At 40.5% G+C, this 21,203-nt stretch overlaps 1 protein-coding gene across 4 annotated transcripts in view; it reads left to right on the top strand.

Moving 5' to 3' along the window:
• Stacl (SH3 and cysteine-rich domain-containing protein) overlaps nucleotides 1-21,203 on the top strand; it is a 73,414-nt gene that overhangs the window by 35,558 nt on the left and 16,653 nt on the right. For all 4 annotated transcript variants that reach the window (XM_076776226.1, XM_076776227.1, XM_076776224.1 and 1 more), the window contains exons 3-6: nucleotides 14,340-14,596; nucleotides 15,822-16,214; nucleotides 17,215-17,471; nucleotides 17,922-18,033. In XM_076776226.1, the coding sequence (XP_076632341.1) occupies nucleotides 14,340-14,596; nucleotides 15,822-16,214; nucleotides 17,215-17,471; nucleotides 17,922-18,033 (1,019 nt within the window). The remainder of the gene's footprint in view (nucleotides 1-14,339; nucleotides 14,597-15,821; nucleotides 16,215-17,214; nucleotides 17,472-17,921; nucleotides 18,034-21,203) is intronic.

Here is a 21,203-nt window from a genome sequence, read left to right as displayed (position 1 = left end):
AAATCAATCGTCGAGCGTGCCAGGTCGGTGTTTTGGGCAAAGAACGTCTCGAGGTCAGAGAGATTTTATTTAATTGCAAAACGATGCATGAATTTGTTCCGCGTTGGACAGATTACGAAACCCGATGTGGCCACGGGTCGGAGCGTGCGATAAAATTTGCCGATGTCTTCTAAAAACGGGAACGTCGGCGGAAGCCGCAAACGCACGAAACCGCGACGGGGTTTCAGCTTACATGGAAACTCGATTAAACGATCCAACGAAATAACGTCATTAAATAATGACATTATGGTCGACCATCGCTGTCGATAAATCAATTACAACGGGGTAACGAGTGTTATTTGATGTCCGGGCATAAAATTTCGTTACGATTCCAGGGTCTCCGTAGAAATTTCGTTTCGGTTCCGGCTGCGCGACATGGGAATTTGAATGCCGCCCCTTTTATGGCGTAGCGCACTCGACCGGGTAATTTCAATGCGAAAGTGGCAGAAAATTGAATTTTCTCACGGAAAGAACGAGGAGACCCGAGTACGTTTCGTTTCCACCGGTCCCTGGGGTTTATTTATTTACTTTGTTCGTTGGTTTTTTCTCAAAATCGATACATTCAAACGTCTCGATCAGCTTGCACTCGAAATGCTTGTCTTCTTTTTTAATTTACATTTGGTAAAGGAACGAAAATGAAGTTTGAAATATTCCTCTTTAGGTGTTTCACGCTGATTGACAGATTCTTAAGGAAAGGTCAACCGTCTATTTACACCGTGCATTAATATAAAGCTTAATTGGCTTCCATTATCGCAGCCTCCAGCGTGGATAGACAGGGTAATTATGATGCCATTAAACTTCCGTATAATTTACCCGATTTCCCGGAGCCCTTCCTCTGTGAGCGCCGCGTTTCAGCCCGGCGTCACTTAACAAATTAACACTTGGAGCACCGTGTAACCTTTCGAGTCAATTCCCAACGTGAAATTTCGAGGATGCACGAATCTCGAGTCAAGTTGTACTATTTGTGTGTCGATTTGTTTTTACGCTCGAGCGTCGCCAATGTTTAGAGTGCAGATTCGTTACGCGACCCAAAAATTTGATCCTTGATACACACGACCGCGTTGAATTATTTCACAAATTGTTAGGTTCAAGTTCCCTGCGTTCGCCCATTTGGCAGCCACGAGTCGTTCCAAATTTAACACTCTGCGGCAAATGATCGAGAGGCTACTAAACTTCTGCAATACAGCAGTTTTTCCGGATAAATAATAACTTTTGATGCATTTAAATCCAGCCAAATTTAATACCTCTGTATTATTGCACGAGAAAACCTTTTTAAGAGGTTTTTTGGATTATTATTAGGAAGTAACAAATTATTTTTTGAGTAATATTATCCTGGCGGCACTGCAATGCCAGGCTGACTCGCGATAGAGGTGGTGCAAGCCCCAACAGCTCCATCAATTTCCAAAAATCAGATTAATATTCTGACCCCCCGATGGGAACCGATAAACCGGTTTTTATCTTTTTACTGCGACGCATCAAAATGAAAAATTTGAAAAATTGAGAATGATAGTAATAGCAATATCTGCTTACTGCAAAAGTATAAAAGTACTGCCTGGTTTTTCAATCAAAAAATCTGAAAATCTTCCAAAATATGTGCCCCGGTACCCGAAATGTTTCTGAATTTTTTTACATTTTTTTACACAATAGGTTAAGAGAAATTGTACAAAAACATGATTTTCGTTTTCACCCCATTACTACCCCTACGGTCGAGATTTCAAGTTAAAAATTGGCACATATGGTTTTTTCTGATAAGCTGTCGAATGAACTGCTCGTTCAATTCGGTTTGGGGGCACATTTGACCCCCTTATTCGTTTATAAATAAATAAAAAAATAATAAATCTTGTTCCTCACGTTACAATCTCCCTTTAACAAAATTTAGACTCGAAAGTATAATTTTCTGGCAAAACATCCTAATGCTATTATTAGATACGATTCGTGCGTGTGTTTGGTCGTTCGATCCGCAAACTTCGAAGGAAGAGAAACCACAGAACCGAGGTTTCTATGATTTTCCCTTCGATTTCCGTCGACCCTTACAGACTCCGCACATCCAATTAACCAAAATAAATGGTCGCTCCTCCTCGCTCGGGCGATTACTCGCGACGGTTTCCGGGTGTTCTCTCACAGCCAATGAAAATTTCGTCATTCCATCTATAATTATTATCCTCGTCACGAGGCCCGTAGGCGTGCGCGGCAGTATCAAGGATGAAACTCGACGGGTTTTGGCTAAAATTACCCGACAATTATTGCAAACCCTAGCCAGAAGCTGGGAGAACCGACGACGACATTGTTGATCGAACTCTCGACGAAGTTATCGCTATTATTGGCATTTATCTAGCTGTTATGGAAGAGAACACCGAATTTGACGAGCTTAAATAACATTTTTCTCGATGGACGAATCTATTTCACTCGTTGATTTTTATTTGGACTATCCGAATTATTGGGACAATGTAATTTATAAATAAATTAAATAGAAGTAGATCTAGAACGTGACCCCTTGTGGCACACCAAATGGAGGTGTAACCGAATTGTCCATTATTGAATTTGACCAGGAATGATAGAATGGATAATTGGAAATCCACAAGATTGCGTTGCCTCTGCGGAGAAACCATCGTCGAAAAGATCGTGGCTCAAAAGAAAGAATTTGCTCCAATCTAATCGCTACGAAGCTGCGAAACGCCTGTAAAAATGTAGAATTAACGACTTTTTGGTGAAAATATAGCTGCTGACGCATTTTGACGACAATCTTTTTATACAGAGTGTTTGACCACTCCTGGGAAAAATTTTAATGGGGGATTCTAGAGGCCAAAATAAGACGAAAATCAAGAATACCAATTTGTTGATGGAGGCTTCGCTAAAAAGTTATTAACGTTTAAAGTTTCACCCGTACTGAATTTTTTTCTCGAAAATGCGCAAGATTTCAGGGATATGTCTATTCATCAAAAATGATTGTAATTGACCCCCACACCCGAAAATAATTTTTCCAGAACGATTTGAAATTTTTGAATTTAATTATTAATAACTTTTTAACGAAGTCTCAATCAAAAAATTGATATTCTTGATTTTCGTCTTATTTTGGCCTCTAGAATTCCCCATTAAAATTTTTCCCAGGGTTGGCCGAACACCCTGTATAGTTTGACCGCGAACGAGTTGTATCTTGCGGGGCAGGGAAAAAATTAAAATTAGAAAAATCTAAAGTGCGTCCGCGAGGTGGTGGTTGTTCGACTTTCTGATTGTTTAGGCAGAGATCGTTGAAGCTTTCGCGGCGTTCCGCTCGATCGGTCAAAGTTCGAATCCTTTGCCGACCCGCCTGTAATCCGACAAAGTTTTCCTCGTCACGGTTTGAATCCGTCAGAGTTTAATCCCCTCTGCGGTTCCTGGTCCGTCCCTACAAAATCTCGTCCCGTGTTGCGATTGATCCCGATAGGGTTTCACCCTGCCACTCTATGACGTTCAATTCGTGAAATTTCGAGCTTCTCCCGGGTCTGTTTGTCGAGATTTAATCGTGTCTTCTGTTTATCTATCGTCACTTAATTCCCTGCTGCCCTAAATCTGATCTTTGAGATACACTGTCACCGATCGGACCTCTCTCGTGGCACGAATTCTCGACTCCGTGCAGAGGAAACGTGATCAAATTGCGGTACAATTGTAAAAATAATGCAAACGTTGCAGTTTCGCGTTTGTTCCTCCGCAGAACTGTGATCCAACAATCCAGTTATCCGATCGTAAGATCGTATTCGATGCGACAGAGTCTGTTTGGTACTTCCGAAATATCTGATCCCAAACTTGCATCTCACAATATTTAACGCTCTATCGTCCTCCAGATAAACCCTTTGTAGCTTTGCCTCCAATCTCGCGTTAATCCGACAGTGTAACAGGCTTCTGCTTCCGTATAGACCTAGCTTCGTAGAAGTTTAGGCCCGTTTCAGGTCGATTCAACTTTTACGATTTCGCGTACAACATAATCCGATCCGATCCCAATCCGTATATCTGACAAGTTTCTTTAAATTATATCAATGCAAATAAATTTCTAACGTATTATAGGACCGACCTTCCGCCACGTTCGAGGCAGCTCTGCTTGACCCGCAAGAAACGCGGCGCTCTATTTTTGTAAATATTGGGTTCGTTAAAAAGTTTGTTCGCTGTTTTCCCCAGTTAGCTCTTATAGAAACTGACAGCCGCCAACTTCGTTCCGAGTCCAATCTAATTTACAAGAGTATAGAAGCTGACATTTCGTTGGGTATTCCGTTGAAACGGCAACTTCGGAAACGAAACTATTCCAAGAATTACTGCACGGTCACCGCCATGGATTCCGCGTGGGAAGTCTTAAACGACAAATTCGTAACCGGAAATTTGCAAAATTCTTGCGAATCTCGGTGCGTGTTCCTCCATCCAGCAACGATTCGTAAAAGCTATGTTTTGATCGGGTTTTCCAAACGCGAGCCTCGTCGTGGAAGAGGACCCGGAAAGTAAAGCAAACTCGCGACCCTCGAATTAGCAAGCAGCTCCGATTTGCCTTGAATTTACCCAGTCGAATGTGCACGCGTTTTGTACGGTGACCCAGATCACCGGCGTCTCTGATGCGCGTTTACAACCCCTGAAAACACGTGCACATTATAGATTGGCAATTAAATAGAGAAGTCGACGTTTGCACGAAGACGGTTGGACGAGCGAGTTAATGGTCATTCAAAAGTCTAACAAGGGCAATTCCTAGTCCTCCAGGGAATGGACATCGACCTTATTTGCCGTGCCGTGGGCGATATCGATCGTGGACGTCGCATGAAAATTGACGTGACAGAGTTAATCGAGGGGGTTGAACGTCAGCCAGCGGGGGTTGAATTATTCGATTCTAAAGAACGTCAATTACGATTCAGCTAAATGTTGCGTACAACGTACACCGATACGGCTTAGTAACGTACCCGTTCTTTGAGTTATTTAGAATTCTACGAGTGTTTATAGTCGTTTGCTATCCTACGTGCAGCTTCTGGAAAAATTCTTCGATGTAATAACAAACAACTTATCGTAATCTGTGGATTTCAGTCGAACCAGTAATTGGAAACGAAAGATACAAAATAACAATAGGTTATTATTAATATTCATTCGATGTTCTTTACTTGGTATCTCCTTGTAATTATTGACAGTCAATCTCATACTTCATGTCACTCAATTTTGTATCTCTGTTTATCCCTGTTATGCAACTATCTTCTACACTTGTATTTATTTTTTTATATATAAATAAATATAAAAAAAAACAAAGTCTGCGTGTCTATAGATTCCAAGCGCGAAGATGAATCGAAAGTGTGGAATAGAATTTTTTGCTCTAGCGGTCCGTTTTCGAAATAATTACATTTATCTGCGTCCGACCATTATCGTGTATTCTACTTACTTTTATTCCCAAGACGTACTCCGCCGCGACCATCGACGATAATCGCGATAGATTTCGCTGTGGTTCGTAGAACGTGCTGTTTTAATTTTTGTTTACAAAAATGGAGTTCAAAGACCGAGCGTTTGAAAAACGCTGCCACGAGCTATAACGGTTATAGGATCGTTTCGATCCTTCATAACCATCTCAGACCGAAAGCAATCCCATAAACGTTATAGGGAATGACTGTTACGAGATTGTTTCGGTCCTTCGTGATTGTTCCAGTATACCGAGATCGATATTGTAACTGATTTCAATCCCTTCGCCCAGCCGTGCGCTACTTAGCCAAGGCTTAGAACCGACGCATTATTACCACTATTTAGTAAATAATGTGGCCCACTTACTGCTATTTAGCATTCTCCGTGGCTCGGTTTATTTGTCCCTCGTAATCTGAAAGCGACGAACGTTGTATATCAGGAGGCGCTAAACTACTTTCTGTGTCCAATCCGTATCTCCCACCTCAGACAACGGCGAGTTAATCCACTCAACGGGGCTCAAATAAATGGAATAAGTAGAAAAGCTTTGAAATTTGGCGGATACCAGATTATTGTGAAATCACGGTATCTCAGGAACCATTGATTTTACGGAAAAAATAATTACCTGTATGTATTCTTTCAATCTTGAAGATGTACTTTTTCGAGTTTTCGTAATCGAGAAAATTGAGAAAATAATCTACATTCTTAAGGTTCTTTCTAAAATTAAAATTTAAAAAATTTATTTTAAATATACAAAGTTTTCGATTAAATACTTCGACACTAAAATTTCGAAGGATTCGGAAAATGGAGTTCACCGCTTTGATTTTTAAATGGCTCGATGTCTCGTGCCTACGTCTAGACTTTTCTTATGAGAAGCGACGATCGTAATCGGTATAAATTAATTTAAATAATGGCGTTTCCTGTAAATTAATCTACGATTGACACGAGGGCTTTATATATTCATCAATCATTCGTGATAATTTGCTCGTGGCCCTCATCTGGCCTGACGGCAGCAGTATCGATTGGCTTTCCGATGGAATTGACACGCGCGCGAATAATTGAAGGTGTCAAATGGCGAATGTGCTCACGACATATTGAGATTTGTAACGTCGAAACCATAAACCATGAACGTCACGCTGACAAGCCCTCGTTGTCGATAGAAATCTCGTTTGCAAAGAAGCACAGCTAGTTGGAATAGAATAGTAATCGAATCAAAGGCAGCTCGGTGCAGTATCGTCCACGGTAATCATGGTTTAAAACACTATGTATCGTTGATTTTAATAATGTTTACACCTCTCTATCAGTTTCGTAATGGGCATTATCCGTTGATATTAAAAAAAGAAACAACTTCGTTGACTGTAAAAACAAAATTCGGTAAAAATTCGTAAAAAAACAAGTAAATCGAGTGAGTGTCGTTACAAGTATGAAAACTTCCATTGTAACCCAAATCCTGTACCTTGCAGTTTCATTTCTGGGGCCACTCGATCACTGTATCGTTGCCAAACCATTTACTTATCGACCACTCGATCATCCCTGCTTCGCGACAATATCAATATTCTGTCTCTGCATTTCTTGGGTTACAAAATCAAGTTTTTACAGTTATACGACATCGAAGCACGATAATTAATTTCTGAATACCGGTACCCACACATCTAAACGACAGTTAACTTTTGTTGACTGTGTACAATTCCGATGAAAGCCTCGAACTCCAATTTCTCCTAAGAATCGTCCTGTGTTCTGTATCGACGAGGGTACCAGGTGCTCGTGGCGAACACAATTTCGCCTGTCAAATAACTCAGCGAACATCGAAAGATGACTTTGAAACAAGCAAGAGTTCCTTCTCAAATTCCAAAAAGAAATGATTAAATGTTTTGTCGTCTGGATCGTAGAGGAGGAAATTTTGATATGCACGAGAGCTCGTAATGCAGACAATTTTCGAACGAACAAGAGGTCATAATTGAGCCAATTTTGTACCGAATTATCGGGCGCGATATCGCTGCTTAAAATTCTAACGGCAACATCGATGAGGAATTATCATTCTTCCCACATACTGCGCCGCGTCGATGTCGCGCATAATTAGAAACTAGAAGTCCTCGAGATTCGACAAAAGTTAAGTGACATTTCCCCGTAACCGCGTACAAAACGAATTAGTTCACGCGGGAATCGATTCGAAAGCAAACTCAATTTTCGCCCCTCGAGACAGGAGCGCGGACCTGAGACACGTTTTAGGGAACCTCGTCTGAGAAAATCGATGTCTCTTGTCTCGAAACAACGACACAGAGACAGGCACACGACAAGAGTGTGCACACAGATCGACATCGATCGTATTCAAACAACGGCCGTAATGAAAGCACTCGGCTAAACGAGAAATCTCCGCGAAATCGGCTCGAGTTACCTGGTAACCCTGGCAACTGGCTGAAGAAAAGCTCCTGGTCTCGATTACAGGATGCATTTCTACCCGGCGTCGATTCCACGACGAATCAGGGACATTGCAATCAAGCAACAGACGATTCGCACGGCTCTGTTTACCCGTTTCGACGCAGAATTTACGATTCACAGACCGATCGTGGTTCCATCGTCGTTGCAGAGACAATGTTTGGGAAGAATGAACGCTTCCTGAGCGAGGCTACTATGAGAATATAAAATTAGAGCATGGTCGAGTCGTTGATCTATTTCTCTGTCCAGATATTTTACAAATAATATTTCTGTCTTTTATTTATTTGTGCTGATTTTGCTCGCCGAACTCTTCCACAGAGTAAGCCTTTTGCAAGTATTTGACACAAGAAAAATAAAACTTTCACTGCACGTGTGTAGCAATACTCAAATGAAAAATGTAAACTTGATTCGCAAAAGGGTTAAAACCTGTGTAAACGTTGTCTTTCCGTTTCCGTCGAGGAAGTATTCAACTATAATGCAACGTCTATTAATTTTCATTTCGCGAGAATTTGTATAACGCGACATCGAGTAATCGTTTCCCACGCACTCCGAGCAAGGACACTGACATCATCCCCGGGCTCTGTTCAAGACTTCGGCTTAATTCCGCCTCGAATCCGCGAAATCGCACGAGCGATTCCAACATCGAGTGATTTCACTTGTTTTGCAACACGATCATCTGGCAATGATGCTAGGGGCGACAGTATCATTTCTAAATGGAGCGAAACTGGCGTCAGCAGTGGGTCATGGCGATCCAAAGATACGATTACAGGACGAAACTCTCTGTTCATCCTCGGAACTCGTACGTAATCGAATACGACCCGTCCGTCTAATACAATTTCGAAGGATACGAATTTTTCGAGCGTCGTCAAAAATGAAATCCCATTACCCCGAGAAATTTTAGACTTTGTCGGAGAGAATCGTTTCGAAAGACTATTTCGATCGAGGAGTATCGAGATGGGGGTGTCCCGCGCCCTTGTGTCGTTTATTAATTACGAAACGTTCGCTCGACGTTTCTTGATGCTACGCGAGCTCACGACGGTTTGTATAAAAATAAAAATTTGCCCTTGGGGCGTTCTCTTCTTTAGTTACGTGGTTCCAGTTTACGTGACTGTCGTGAAATTCGCTGTGTCACGGAATTAATAAAGCTTCGCCTATATTTTTAGACGCATGCGCGTCTCTGATAATTTCGTGCTCGTTAGGGGATCAGTGTGCGAAGCGTGATCGTTTTTGCGTAGTTGTCCGGTGCCCCTAACGATCCTCGCGATGAACAAGGATTTCAAGCGTCTTCGTTTTTCATGGAAATCACCCTTTCCGATTTTTTTTTTTTGCAAGATATATATAAGTGAAAAGAGTGATCTGCGTTTGGGTCACGTGGCTAAATATAATCAAATATTGCGATATCATAAATCTGACGGTTACTGTAATAGGTTTTTTGCAGTATTGAATGCTTGTTTCCCCGACGCGGGGTTGCGAAACTGTTTCTGCCCGTCGACACTAAAATTATCAATGACATGTCAACGACGCGATTATTGCACACGTAAATACATTGTAAGCTCGAAAAGCTGGTGCCAAGGTATTCGTTGACGCACACTTCAGACCTAATAGCGACCTGCTACGGATAATCTTCCCCGTTTGCCCTCACGTGCCAGACGAAGACACTGATGAGCAGCTAATGATCGCGTCGCTCGGTAAACCGATTAACGATTCGACGTAACGATGCACGGAAGAATAACGAACATTTTAACATAGGCGTAGGCGTAGGCAAAAAGTTGCTATATAGTTCGTAATCTCCTGGTTCGTTCCAAACTTAACTTCCTTATAATTCAAGCTATAAGTTGGCTCCTTCGTCTGAAACTTAACCACTTATGATCTGTTTATCCCAAACTTGGCTCCTTTACGATCAACTGTCTATCGTTAAGATGGCTCTTTATGATCTATCGTTTGTCCCAAAGTTGGCTCCTTTATGATCTCTTGCCTGCTCGAAAGTTAGATATTTATTATCTCTTGTTTATGCCAAGATTCATCGATCACCGTGTTGGCTTCTTACGGTCGCTTCTTCCTCCCGAACTTAACTGCTTTACGATGCCCTGTTTATTCTAAATCTTACGAATTCTTCGTTCCAAAGTTGCCTACTTTACGACCTCCCATTCATCCAGATCGAATTCAAAGTTGATTTATTTATTTCGTCACGATGAATTTTGGCCTGCACGAATATTTTATTTCGTCTTTTCCAAGCATCCCTGTCGCTATTTCTTTAATTTATGATAACACCCTATAGATGTGAGATTCCATCATCCCCGCCACACACTTGCACCACTCCATCAGGGATCTATTCTAAGTGTTGAGCTATACGATACGACGTCTTGTCCATAAATTGGCTTCTTATGATCTTTTGTTCGCCTCAAGGTTGGCTAGTTTACGATCTCTTGCTCGTCTCGATCCAATCCACAATCGACTATCTACATTAGGTCCTCTTGTTTTCCCTGAAACTACTCCTTACGATCCGTAGTTCATTCAAAGTTTCTCTATAATCTTTTCATTTCGATGGTAAATATTTTATAATCCTCTAAAATTCTCCAATTGAATCCAAACTTGACTACTCCATTGTTTCCTATTATCCCAGTTGCAGTCAATCATACTTCTGCTTGCCTAAAAAGCTGTTTTTCAACGTTTTATAACCAGATATTGCAACGTGAATACAGAGTTTCATAATTTAAGGCGTTTATGGTATAAATAAAGCAACGACGAAACGCATATTACAAACAATACGTCTTCCATTTCGTTATCTTCTTCCTCATAGTTTCTCCGTTAAACAGATCTCGGGTTTGGAAGATCCAAAAGCTCATCGATTTCATTTTAAATCCAATCTCGCGATACTATCTGTTCCGAAGGAGCGTAAATGTTTTACCTGGCGGAACTCCATGAATCTCGTTTATCAGCAACTGGGAATTCGCGTGAAATGAACTCTTTTCACCAGGCCATTCCACGAATAATACAAAATAATTTATTTGCAATCAATTATCAATACATTTTCTTTTCTTTTTTAAATGTCTCGCATCTTATATCGCTCAGGTTCACGTTCGAAGAAAACAATGCTAAAAATTAGTGTTTCGATGTTCCTTTTATCGAGGAAAAATTAAATTAAACCTGTATCCAAACATGTAAAGTAATTCGAGCCATAAACGCGGGACGAATGACACGGAAGTGGATCAGGCTGCTACCAATGAGTTTTAAGGAAACTGAATGTCGAGTTAATGAATGAGAGAAAAGCAAGAAATTGGAAGAACGACGGTTGCTTTTGCTGTTAATTGGAAGATTATATCGAGTAAGTTCTCGGCGTAACAGTCAAATTTCGAATAAACTGCAAAGAATAAGTTTTAAGAACGGTTCCGATATAAAAGTAAACACTAATTGCCAATTATTGTTCTAGTCTCGCAAATTACGAAGCTTAACGAGTATCGGTTGCTAATGAGAGTTCCCCATTTCCGAATTGACGCCTTGCCTGAGTCCCTCATTAAGGAAACTTTCCGGGAAAAATTCTCTTTGAAGGAAAAGAAGGAACTTAAACGTCTTCTGATCCCAATTAGTCTCGAACTCGGGGCTTATTGGAAGCAATTGTAAATTTGATCGCAATCTCGAAGGAAATGTGTTGTTAAAAATAAACTATCTGATCGTTTATCATTCCCAGTGCTTGTTAAAATTAAATACACGATTCTAGATATCATGCGCGTCGATATTATAAATATATAATTATCTTAAACAAGCAGTTTTTATTACTTTCCGGAATAAATATAATTATATAACGTAATTATAACTTTCAGTTTCTCCGTGTTTTCATACTGATTGGTTATTAGCAAAAATTTGTAGAGCTAATATTTTTCAGAAACTCTTAAATGAATTCTTCGAAGAACTTGGAAACTAATTTAAAAGAGAGATATCGTTTTCATTAAAACAACGTCGCCTCTTGCATAAACATAAGCTTTCCCTCATCAATCTCAGTCCAGAAATGGTATTACTTAATTATCCAATCAACTAAGTTACCATTTAGATGCTATCGAAGAGACATTTTCTTAGACAAATTAGGGCATCTTTTGAATACTAGGGCATTCTCTTTGCCGAAACAAAAGTGCATTTTACGCGCGTTACTTAAATTTTGTACTTAATTTTAGATCAGAGTTGTAGAGAACGTATGTCATTTAATAGAGAGACCTTCCTTAATATTAATATGATAATAATTATAACTAATATCACAGACGAGGTATACGAGTAAACCTTATACCTTATAAAACTTTTCGGCGAAAAAGAAAGTTTCAAATCGTTCTAAAAAAATTATTTTCAATTGCAGGGGTCAATTACAATCATTTTTGGTCAATAGACATACCCCCAAAATCCTAGGCACTTTCAAGAAAAAAAATTCGAGTAGATGCTTAAATTTTTCGGCAAAATTAAAAGTTTTAAATCGTTCTAAAAAAATTATTTTCAATTGCAGGGGTCAATTACAATCATTTTTGGTCAATAGACATACCCCCGAATTCCTACGTATTTTCGAGAAAAAAAATTCTTTACCAAAAATACAATGTCTGACCATGTCTGACCAATGTCTGATTCCCCTGGAATTTCATGCGTAGGTTTAAAAAATTATAACTCCTGAACGGATTGGAGGATTTTAATGTTTCAAAATGCAAACAACGCGTAGTTTGATGAAGAATATTTAGAAATTCTAAGAATCTTGGAAAAATTGTTCCTTAACGCCGTAAAGTGAGGAAATCCCCGTAAAAACATTTCCGGAGAACGTCTTTAATACCTCGTCTGTGGTAATATTTCCGGAAATCAAGTCGGTGAACAGAATATAATAGCGCTATCTAGCATCAAGAATGAAAATCATTGTGCTACAAATTTAGATGTATTCGCTGTTATAAGTTACGGCCATAGATTTTAAATTGTTAGTCAAACATTAATATAATAATATAGCTAATATTTCCCTAAATTGTGTAGCCTATATTTTCCTTTGGTGTATAAAGAGTAACGAAACAGAATAATATTCTCACTTTATCCTGGGTTAGACGAAATTTAAGGTGGCCCGCTCGAAATTTATCGTCGACCAGTCCGAACGTATAATAAATAATATAAATGCTGAATATGAATAAGCATCTGTAACGTCGGTATACATAATTTGGTGGCGCTATCTAGTGCCAAGAATGAGAATTACTTCTCTAGAAACCTACAACCCTTCCCAGGAAGCTCGGAACATTCAAACTTCTCGAAGTTTGGAGGTTGGCTGTATTCTGCTATTTCAACTTGGACGTCCTGAATAATTACACCTATAATTCATCCAACGTACGACTCAGATTTTACTTCGTTCGACTATTGCCTCTTCCCTGTCCGGGAAACGAATCAATAATAAATACGATGTCTAAGATGGACACGTAAAATCGTTTGCATTCAATATGGCGACGCAGAGGAACGTAATAACGCCAGAAGACCATAAATCTTCTACCTTAAAATTATTTTTCGACTCATTGTCGTTTAATGAACAAAGGTTTATTAATACTTTCCAGGAAATCCTAATAAAATAAATGGTAGGGTAGTACAGAGAATATTATTTCAAATCCGACAACAATTTTCCCCGAACAGTGCAGCCACTCGACGATCGATCGAGAGCGTTCAATTTAATTAATGAAACCAGACGTTGCTCGCAAACGTGTCGATGCACCTACTCGAATTGAAATCATTCAGTAAGTCGAGTACAAAATCGTGAATTCTACCAGAGGGTGCGTCATGTCAGATCCATTCACTGGAGCGAAATCGAAAGTCCGCGGGACGCTGGTTACACGAGATTTCGAGTTCTCTTCAAATATTTCAACGCGCGGGAAACAAACGACAGCTCTTGTATCAATAAACAATTACGCTGGACGCGGTGTCGGTCGATGCGATAAATGGTCCCCCATTGTCCGACGGAAATGTGGAGAAGCCGGTCGTTGACGATTTTCACAAACAAATCTGACGAACGACAAAACACGAATCAAACATCGAGGTAGTTACCAATAAATATAAATAATTAAACCAGCTCTCTTTCCAAGCGACAGATACTTTCTAAAACAATGGCTCGAAGTAAAGTAAGCGATAAACGAAGTTTAAATACACAAGCAATTTCTTTAAATGCCTTTTCACAACTTTCATCCGAGAGGTTTCGGTAGGAAAAAAAATGTTTTGAAAATTTGGGAGCAGTTTGAAGTTTTTTTACCCGGTATTGTCGAAGGAAGCTATTTTTATTTTTCGCTTTTATTCGCGTCTGAAAAGGCATTCGAGAAAATTGAAGAGTGTTTGCCTTTCGAATGGCCGCCCATTATCGTGCCAGTTTCGACGAGGTTGCAGCAGTTTAAATAATCGTGGGCGTACGTCGATCCTATTTAGAGGTTGAAAGAGATAACGATGCACGCGAATAACGCGTACGTTCTTTTTGCAAATAGTGTCGGAGTTCGCGCAGGAACTGGGCGCGGCGATGGAGAGCCATTCCGCGAACGTACGACGACTCATCGACGAGTTTCGAGGCAGATCCGGAGATACCAGGATCGACAGCGGCGGTATGCGTCGCGTTTGGGAGAGTTTGCTGCGACAGGTCGAAGCAGACGCGGTGGCACACCTGGATCTGGCCGCGGTTCTTCAGCAACAGCTCTCCAGACCCACTCTGGAAGCCAGCTTTCACCGGAAGCTCCAGTCCAGGAAGGTAAAACGCCGAACTTCTTTCGTCAATCTTCAGCAAACGCTAGTCGAGATGATGTTTCTTAGATGTTAACCATGTTAATTGCGACTTCTCTGCTTATACAGGATGTTCGGCTACCCCTGGGAAAAATTTTAATAGGAGATTCTAGAGGCCAAAATAAGACGAAAATCAAGAATATCTATTTCTTGATTGACGCTTCTTTAAAAAGTTATTAAAAAATTAAATTAAAAGATTTCAAATCATTTTGAAAAAATTATGTTTGGTTGCGGGGCTCAATTACAATCATTTTTGGTCAATAGACATACCCCCGAAATCCTACCCACTTTCGACAAAAAAATACGGGTAGGTGCTGAAATTTTTCGGTGAAAAAAAAAATTTTTCAAATCGTTCTAAAAAAATTATTTTCGAATGCAGGGGTCGATTGCAATCATTTTTAGTGAATAGACATACCCCCGAGATCCTACGCAGTTTCGAGAAAAAAATTCCTTAACAAAAATCTAATGTGAGGCCAGAAATGCTTCCCTGAAATTTCATGCGAATCTTTAAAACGTCATAACTTCTGAACGGATTGGCCGATTTTAATGTTTAAAAAGGCAAACGACGCGTATTTTAGTGAAGAATATGTACAAATCGCAAAAATATTCGAAAAATTGGTCCCTGACCTCGCAAAATGAGAAAAACCCCATAAAAATGGTCCAATTTTCAAACAGCCATAACTCCTACAATTGTGAATATATTTCAATGAAACTTTTTTCTGAAGTAGCGCTCATGGGCACCTACAAAAAAGTATTATACAACTTTTCTGTAGGGTGTCAAACAAAATTACTAAAAATGAAAAAGGAATTTTTAAGAAAAATCGACAGGGGGTAGCTGCCTAAATTTTTCGGCGAAAAAAAAAAATTTCAAATCGATCTGAAAAAATTATTTTTAGCTAGGGGGGTCAATTACAATCATATTTGGTCGATAGACATAGCCCCGAGATCCTACGCAGTTTCGAGAAAAAAAATTCAGGAATGTGGACAAATGTTTCGGCGAAATTAAAACATTTCAAATCGTTTTAAAAAAATTATTTCGAAAATCAATTTCTTTTTAAATTTAAACAACTGCAATTTCTTGTTGATTAAATACTGATTAACTTCGAAAGGAGTTTTCTCAAAGTTTTTGTCAATAAGCGACGGCTTTTTGCATATTTCCAATATTTTTCTTAAAAAATCGGTCCTTTTCTCAGGTGTTCGGTCATCGCGAGGCATACGAGCAAGTCGTGTTGAAGTCCGAGGAGAAGCTGCAGCGTGCACGAGCGGATTACAAGCGCGCTTACGCAGCTTTGTTAACGATCGACGGCGGAGGCGAGCAGGAGCTGAAACGCCTCTACTTCGAGGCGCACAACGCGTACGTTCTTCAATTGAGGGCCACCAATGCCATCACGGAACGCTACCAGTCCCAATGTCTGCCCAGTCTGCTCGGAGAAATAACGGAAGTCTACGAGGAGCTGTGCGGTTTGGCTTGCAAATGCGTCGCTGGGATTTCAGAGGCCGCCGCGGAGCGAGCCGGGGAACAAGCGAAGCGCTATCAGGCTGTCGCCAAAGAGGCTCAAGTCGTTATGCCGTTGAATGACCTACAAGTACGTATTTTTACAGAAATCGTCCACCTTGATACTCAACTCACTGTTGAATCTTTAGATTTTTTGAAAATAAAAGTAGATCGTGTAAAATCTCTCTCTTAAAATCGTCTCTTTGTTAACAGAGTAGTTAATGATTTACTTTCGTGTCCGAATATCATTGAAATGATTAAAAATGTTCCTTCTAGGATATTACGTCATTTATAGAACACGCTCGAACACTTTATGGCTTTTACAACCCTTATAATCGTATGTGTATGATGTTTTCAACCATTCAGTTCTATCATTCAAACGTTCTTTATTTCGCATCTCCTTCATAACATTCAATTTTGTAGTTCTGTTTTCCTTTATTATGTAACTATCTTTTATACTTGTCCCTTTCTTCACTAATGGGTATTTCTTTTTTTTTTTTTTGATTGAATGTGTAACCCTCTACAAGATTATTAGCAACGCATATAAATGCGCAATATAATTGGGATATATACCTACATTTAGATGATCTGTACACACTTATCGATAAAAAATTATACATTACAAGAAAACAGCAGCTGATTAAATATATACACAATGCTTCTGTATAAATTTGAAAATAACCATTAGCGAGGAGATACTTGCTTAAAAAAGAAAACTGTTGATCGTGTAAGGGGGGAAAAAGTTTAATGAACGTAGGTTAGAAATCATTTCATTTCTGCCAATATCAAATTGTGGGCATTGCCAGATAATATGACTAAACTTTTGTACAGGATAGTCACAACTGCATTTTAATGCCGCGAATAAATCAACAAATAAAGTAAAGGAAAGTTTAAGTAATTTCACTCAGATCTCTATGAAGGCGTTGGGGGATGAAAGAAATATCTATGATTGATGGCCACGAGCTTTCGACAAAAGTGAAGTTGGAGTCTATGGAAAAAACACGTCGCGTGTCTTAGTTGCTTTGTTAGTTATCGATTCGTGGCTCCTCGCCTCCGAAAGCAATTTGTCAAAACGGAGATTCCGTGTTCAGGTTCTGGCACGGAGTTTGTCAGCGACCCAGACTCCATCGAAGAAGCCATTTAGACGCCTGTTCGTCGCACCGGGCCCTCCGGAACAGATACCCATGGAAAGAATAAATCAAATACCCTCCTTGAGGGACGAGTTGGCCCCGACAACGACTAGCACGTTGCCTCTGATGGAGGATCTTCGACGGGAACACGACAGTCTCAACCAGGAGATTTCACGTCTCCACGATGCTCTGGATGCTCTGATGCGCATGCAACGCAAGTATGTAGTTACAATCATCGATCATCTATCCCTCGACTCGTGGAATCAACTATCTTTCGACTCTAATTTTCAAATAAAAAATATTGAAATTTCTCAGAGGTTTTTTACAGTTTGTCCCAGTTTTTAAAATCGTCCTGTATCATAGTATGCAAGTTCCCGCGCGACCCTGAGCGATCGATCGATCTATAACCACTCTATAAGCGAGATTGCGTATCGAACAAAAATAATTCCCTCGGTGCAATCATAGGATAGTTTCGTGGAAAATTTAATATCTCTTTTCTGGTAATTTAATCCGTCCAGGGGGAGTGGGGAAGGTAAACACGTTACAAAGAACGACGTTTTCACTCGCGCAATTTCGTCCATCTTCATCGTCTAGGAAAACACTCGACCGTTCTCGTTTTAATTGCGAGAAGCTCGAATCGTTAAATGGTTTCTCTTTTTTAATTGCAGGAGCGCCGAAAGCAATCTTTACACTAAAGTGGCCGAACTGCAAGAAGACATCTCTATGAAGCGTTTCGAGCTCGGAGAGGCGCAGCTTTACTTGGCAGCCGTGCAAGCACAGGTATTTTTTGTTACCGATCGACAAATACGCCGGGAGGCAAACTTTTGTAGGTCGAAACGTCCAAGAAAAAAAAAAGAAATCCGTCCAACGCAATTTCGACCTAGCGAGCGTGAAACGCTGAAAAATTTACTAATATTAATAATTCGAGATAAAATTAAAATCGTGTAAATAGAAATGTAAGAAAAGGATCGATGCGAGGCGAACATTAAAAAATTCTGGGATCGAAAAATACGCCGGGAGACAAACTTTTATAGGTCGAAACGTCCAAGAAAAAAAAAGAAAGAAATCGGTCCAACGCCATATCCGACCTAACGAGCGTGAAACGCTGAAAAATTTACTAATATTAATAATTCGAGATAAAATTAAAATCGTGTAAATAGAAATGTAAGAAAAGGATCGGTGCGAGGCGAAGATTAAAAAATTCCGGGATCGACTTTAAGAAAAATTGAACGCGATAGGAGCTGGAAAACGACGATCGTTCTTTGCGGATCCAATTCGAAAGTCGCCCGACGACTTTTTCTTTCCCACGCGAAACGCGACAACTTCGCCGCGACGAATGAAAAAAGTTTCGACGAGCCGTGTCGCGGTTTTCGAGACAGGAAGAAACGCTGCGAGAAAGTGGCAAGTTTTTCAACGTTACGGGCGCCCGAAACTTTCGGATGGGCTTTTACACGCTAGGGACATTACTCGTAGCTGCCACCGACGCCGGACAATTTGTTCCCCCCGAGCCTCTGACAAAGTTAACACGCCATCTTCGATATTTTTACGACTACCAGGAGGTCCGAATTTTTGTATTCGATCGTATTCTTTGGAATTTGTAAGCTTCTCTTGCGAATACAAGATTGGATCGTTTGCATAAATCCTGGTTAATTGTGTCAGGCTGAAAAGAATAGTGTCTGAATGTAAAAACGTTTCGCAAAGATATAACGACTGTATATTATAGATCTTTGTTGTTTATTGATATATTTTGGTATTTCGATAACTTTGACGAAGATGAAGATGAATCAACTATCAAATGACATTTCATATTGTTCGAAAGAAATATACTGTGGAACCGATGATAAGGATTGACGGCAAACTGGGACCTTATTTAAGTTGTCTGGATGATAACTGACGCGAGACGTGTCTAGGGACGAGAACTACTGCCCCTGTTTGCAACCAAAGACTCTAACCATAACCCTAACCCTGGATGGAGACATGGTTAACTCGGTTAACTTACCTTTACAGACTGTAATATTCGAATATATAAAATACAGCAGACTTATTCGTTGACCATTAGCTACAGCAGCCATTGTGAGAACATACAGTTTACGTCTGCTTTTATCGAGGACGTTGAGCTTCGTTAGGTTTTAAATATCTTTGCGTCCAAGGCATTGAACGTCAATCATTAGAACCAAAAGTGCCTTGAGTCGACAATTTTGTTAAAAAAGGATATCGAAGATGGACAACAACAGACATTAGTCGAGTAGATTGGATCTTAAATTTGTGCCCAAGGCATCGAACGTCAATCATCAGAACCAAAACTGCTTTGTGACGAATTTCGTAAAGGAAACAACATCGAGAAACCTGTGAAAGATATCTAAATTGAAACGTGACGATGACCTGAAAGGCAACCTTCTGTTTCGAACAATTTAAGATGAAGACGAGATTGTTTGCTATAAAATAACAAAGTTTAATCTACACTCAGGCCCATCGAAGGGTTTGCGACCTGTAATTTGAGAAAAAGTCGTTTTTATTAAATGTAAGTCAAGGTACGATCGTGTACGACTGCGAGAACCATTGGCCATGCCGATCGAACGATCGACCAGGGGCTCGAGTGGCCGAGAACGACAAAGAGGGCAATCCGTGACACTAATGTCGCCTGTAACCAGGCTCCGTGTCCCCGGCCACGGCGTCGTGGCCAATCGAACAACTCTAAAACCGCGAGGCAACAAAAGAAACTGCCGATCGAGTGGAAAGAAAAGAAGCTGGTCGCTTTCGTGGCACTCGAGCAGTCGAGGGGCAGCGCGCGGCTCAGCCGATTAAAATTAGCATGAGCCTACCATTGTTCCCTTCCACGTACGTACAGCGAACAAGTACAATGCACCTTGCACGTGCGGGCGCAATTTCGAAGCAGTCGACGGCCACTTTCGTTCTTTCGTTCCACGACGTCGAACGACCGTTCCGCGTCGCGGCTAGGAGGCGGTCGCGTTGATTGGATTTCGACGGTCCAGGGGAGCCGTTGTCTCTGGAAGAAGGAAAACGAGTAGCGAGACAGAAGCTCCGGAGACCATAACGGGACCATCGATTCAGTGAGTACATCGACGATTTCCTCGACTCGGGGGAGTGATCGACTTTCGAACCGGAAGCTGGAAGTGAACGCAGTCGTGATCGAGAATCGTTTAGTTTGTTCTAAAAATTTAACGAATCGTTTCTCTGGATAGACTTTTATTGTTTTCTAACGGCGGTGTTAGAGTTGGTTGTTCGATTTTTAACCCTTCAAGAGTTAAGAGTAGAAGAGTGTAATTGTGACTTCGGTGTAAATATGGAGAAATTAAGAATTGATGAGAAACGAATCGGTGCAGGGAGAAGCGTGGCCGTTTAGAGTCGCTGGGGGGGGGGGGGGGTAAAGGGAAGCTCAAGACAAAGATAAAATGCAACGTGAAATAGATTCGGCGCGTATTTTTCACTCGAGACAGACCGCGTAACGCGCCACGTTAAACGTGCACCGCGGAATTCAATAATATTGATTTGCATACGACTTTCGAGTATGTGCATGTGCTTGCGCATCGAATGCACCGGTGCCATTGAGAACGATTGGCCTCATTCGAACGTTCCGCTCAAGCATTTGCAAAATTCCTGAATACGACGTGTCCTAATCCTTCCAGCCGCATGCCAAGAGCCCTAAATACCTTGCACTGTACACCGCTGACGCCCAATCGGACATTTAGGAATCGCTGACGGGGCCTCGTCACGCTCGAAAATTCGGAAAATTAGAAATCTCTATCCTTCAGAGACTCCTGACATCCAAACATTTGCATAGAATCGTGTTCTGAAACGTTTCTTTAAATTAATTCGAATCGAAACAATTTAATTTTCGAACTGGTGAACGGCCTTGACGCGTCCATTTTGGTCCAAATTTTTATTTATTATTATATCCAAATATTTTATTGAATTTCATTGACTAAATC

Source organism: Colletes latitarsis, chromosome 10 (assembly GCF_051014445.1).
Source record: "Colletes latitarsis isolate SP2378_abdomen chromosome 10, iyColLati1, whole genome shotgun sequence".
NCBI classification, from domain to species: domain Eukaryota; kingdom Metazoa; phylum Arthropoda; class Insecta; order Hymenoptera; family Colletidae; genus Colletes; species Colletes latitarsis.
This window is presented reverse-complemented; position numbering and strand designations above follow the sequence as displayed.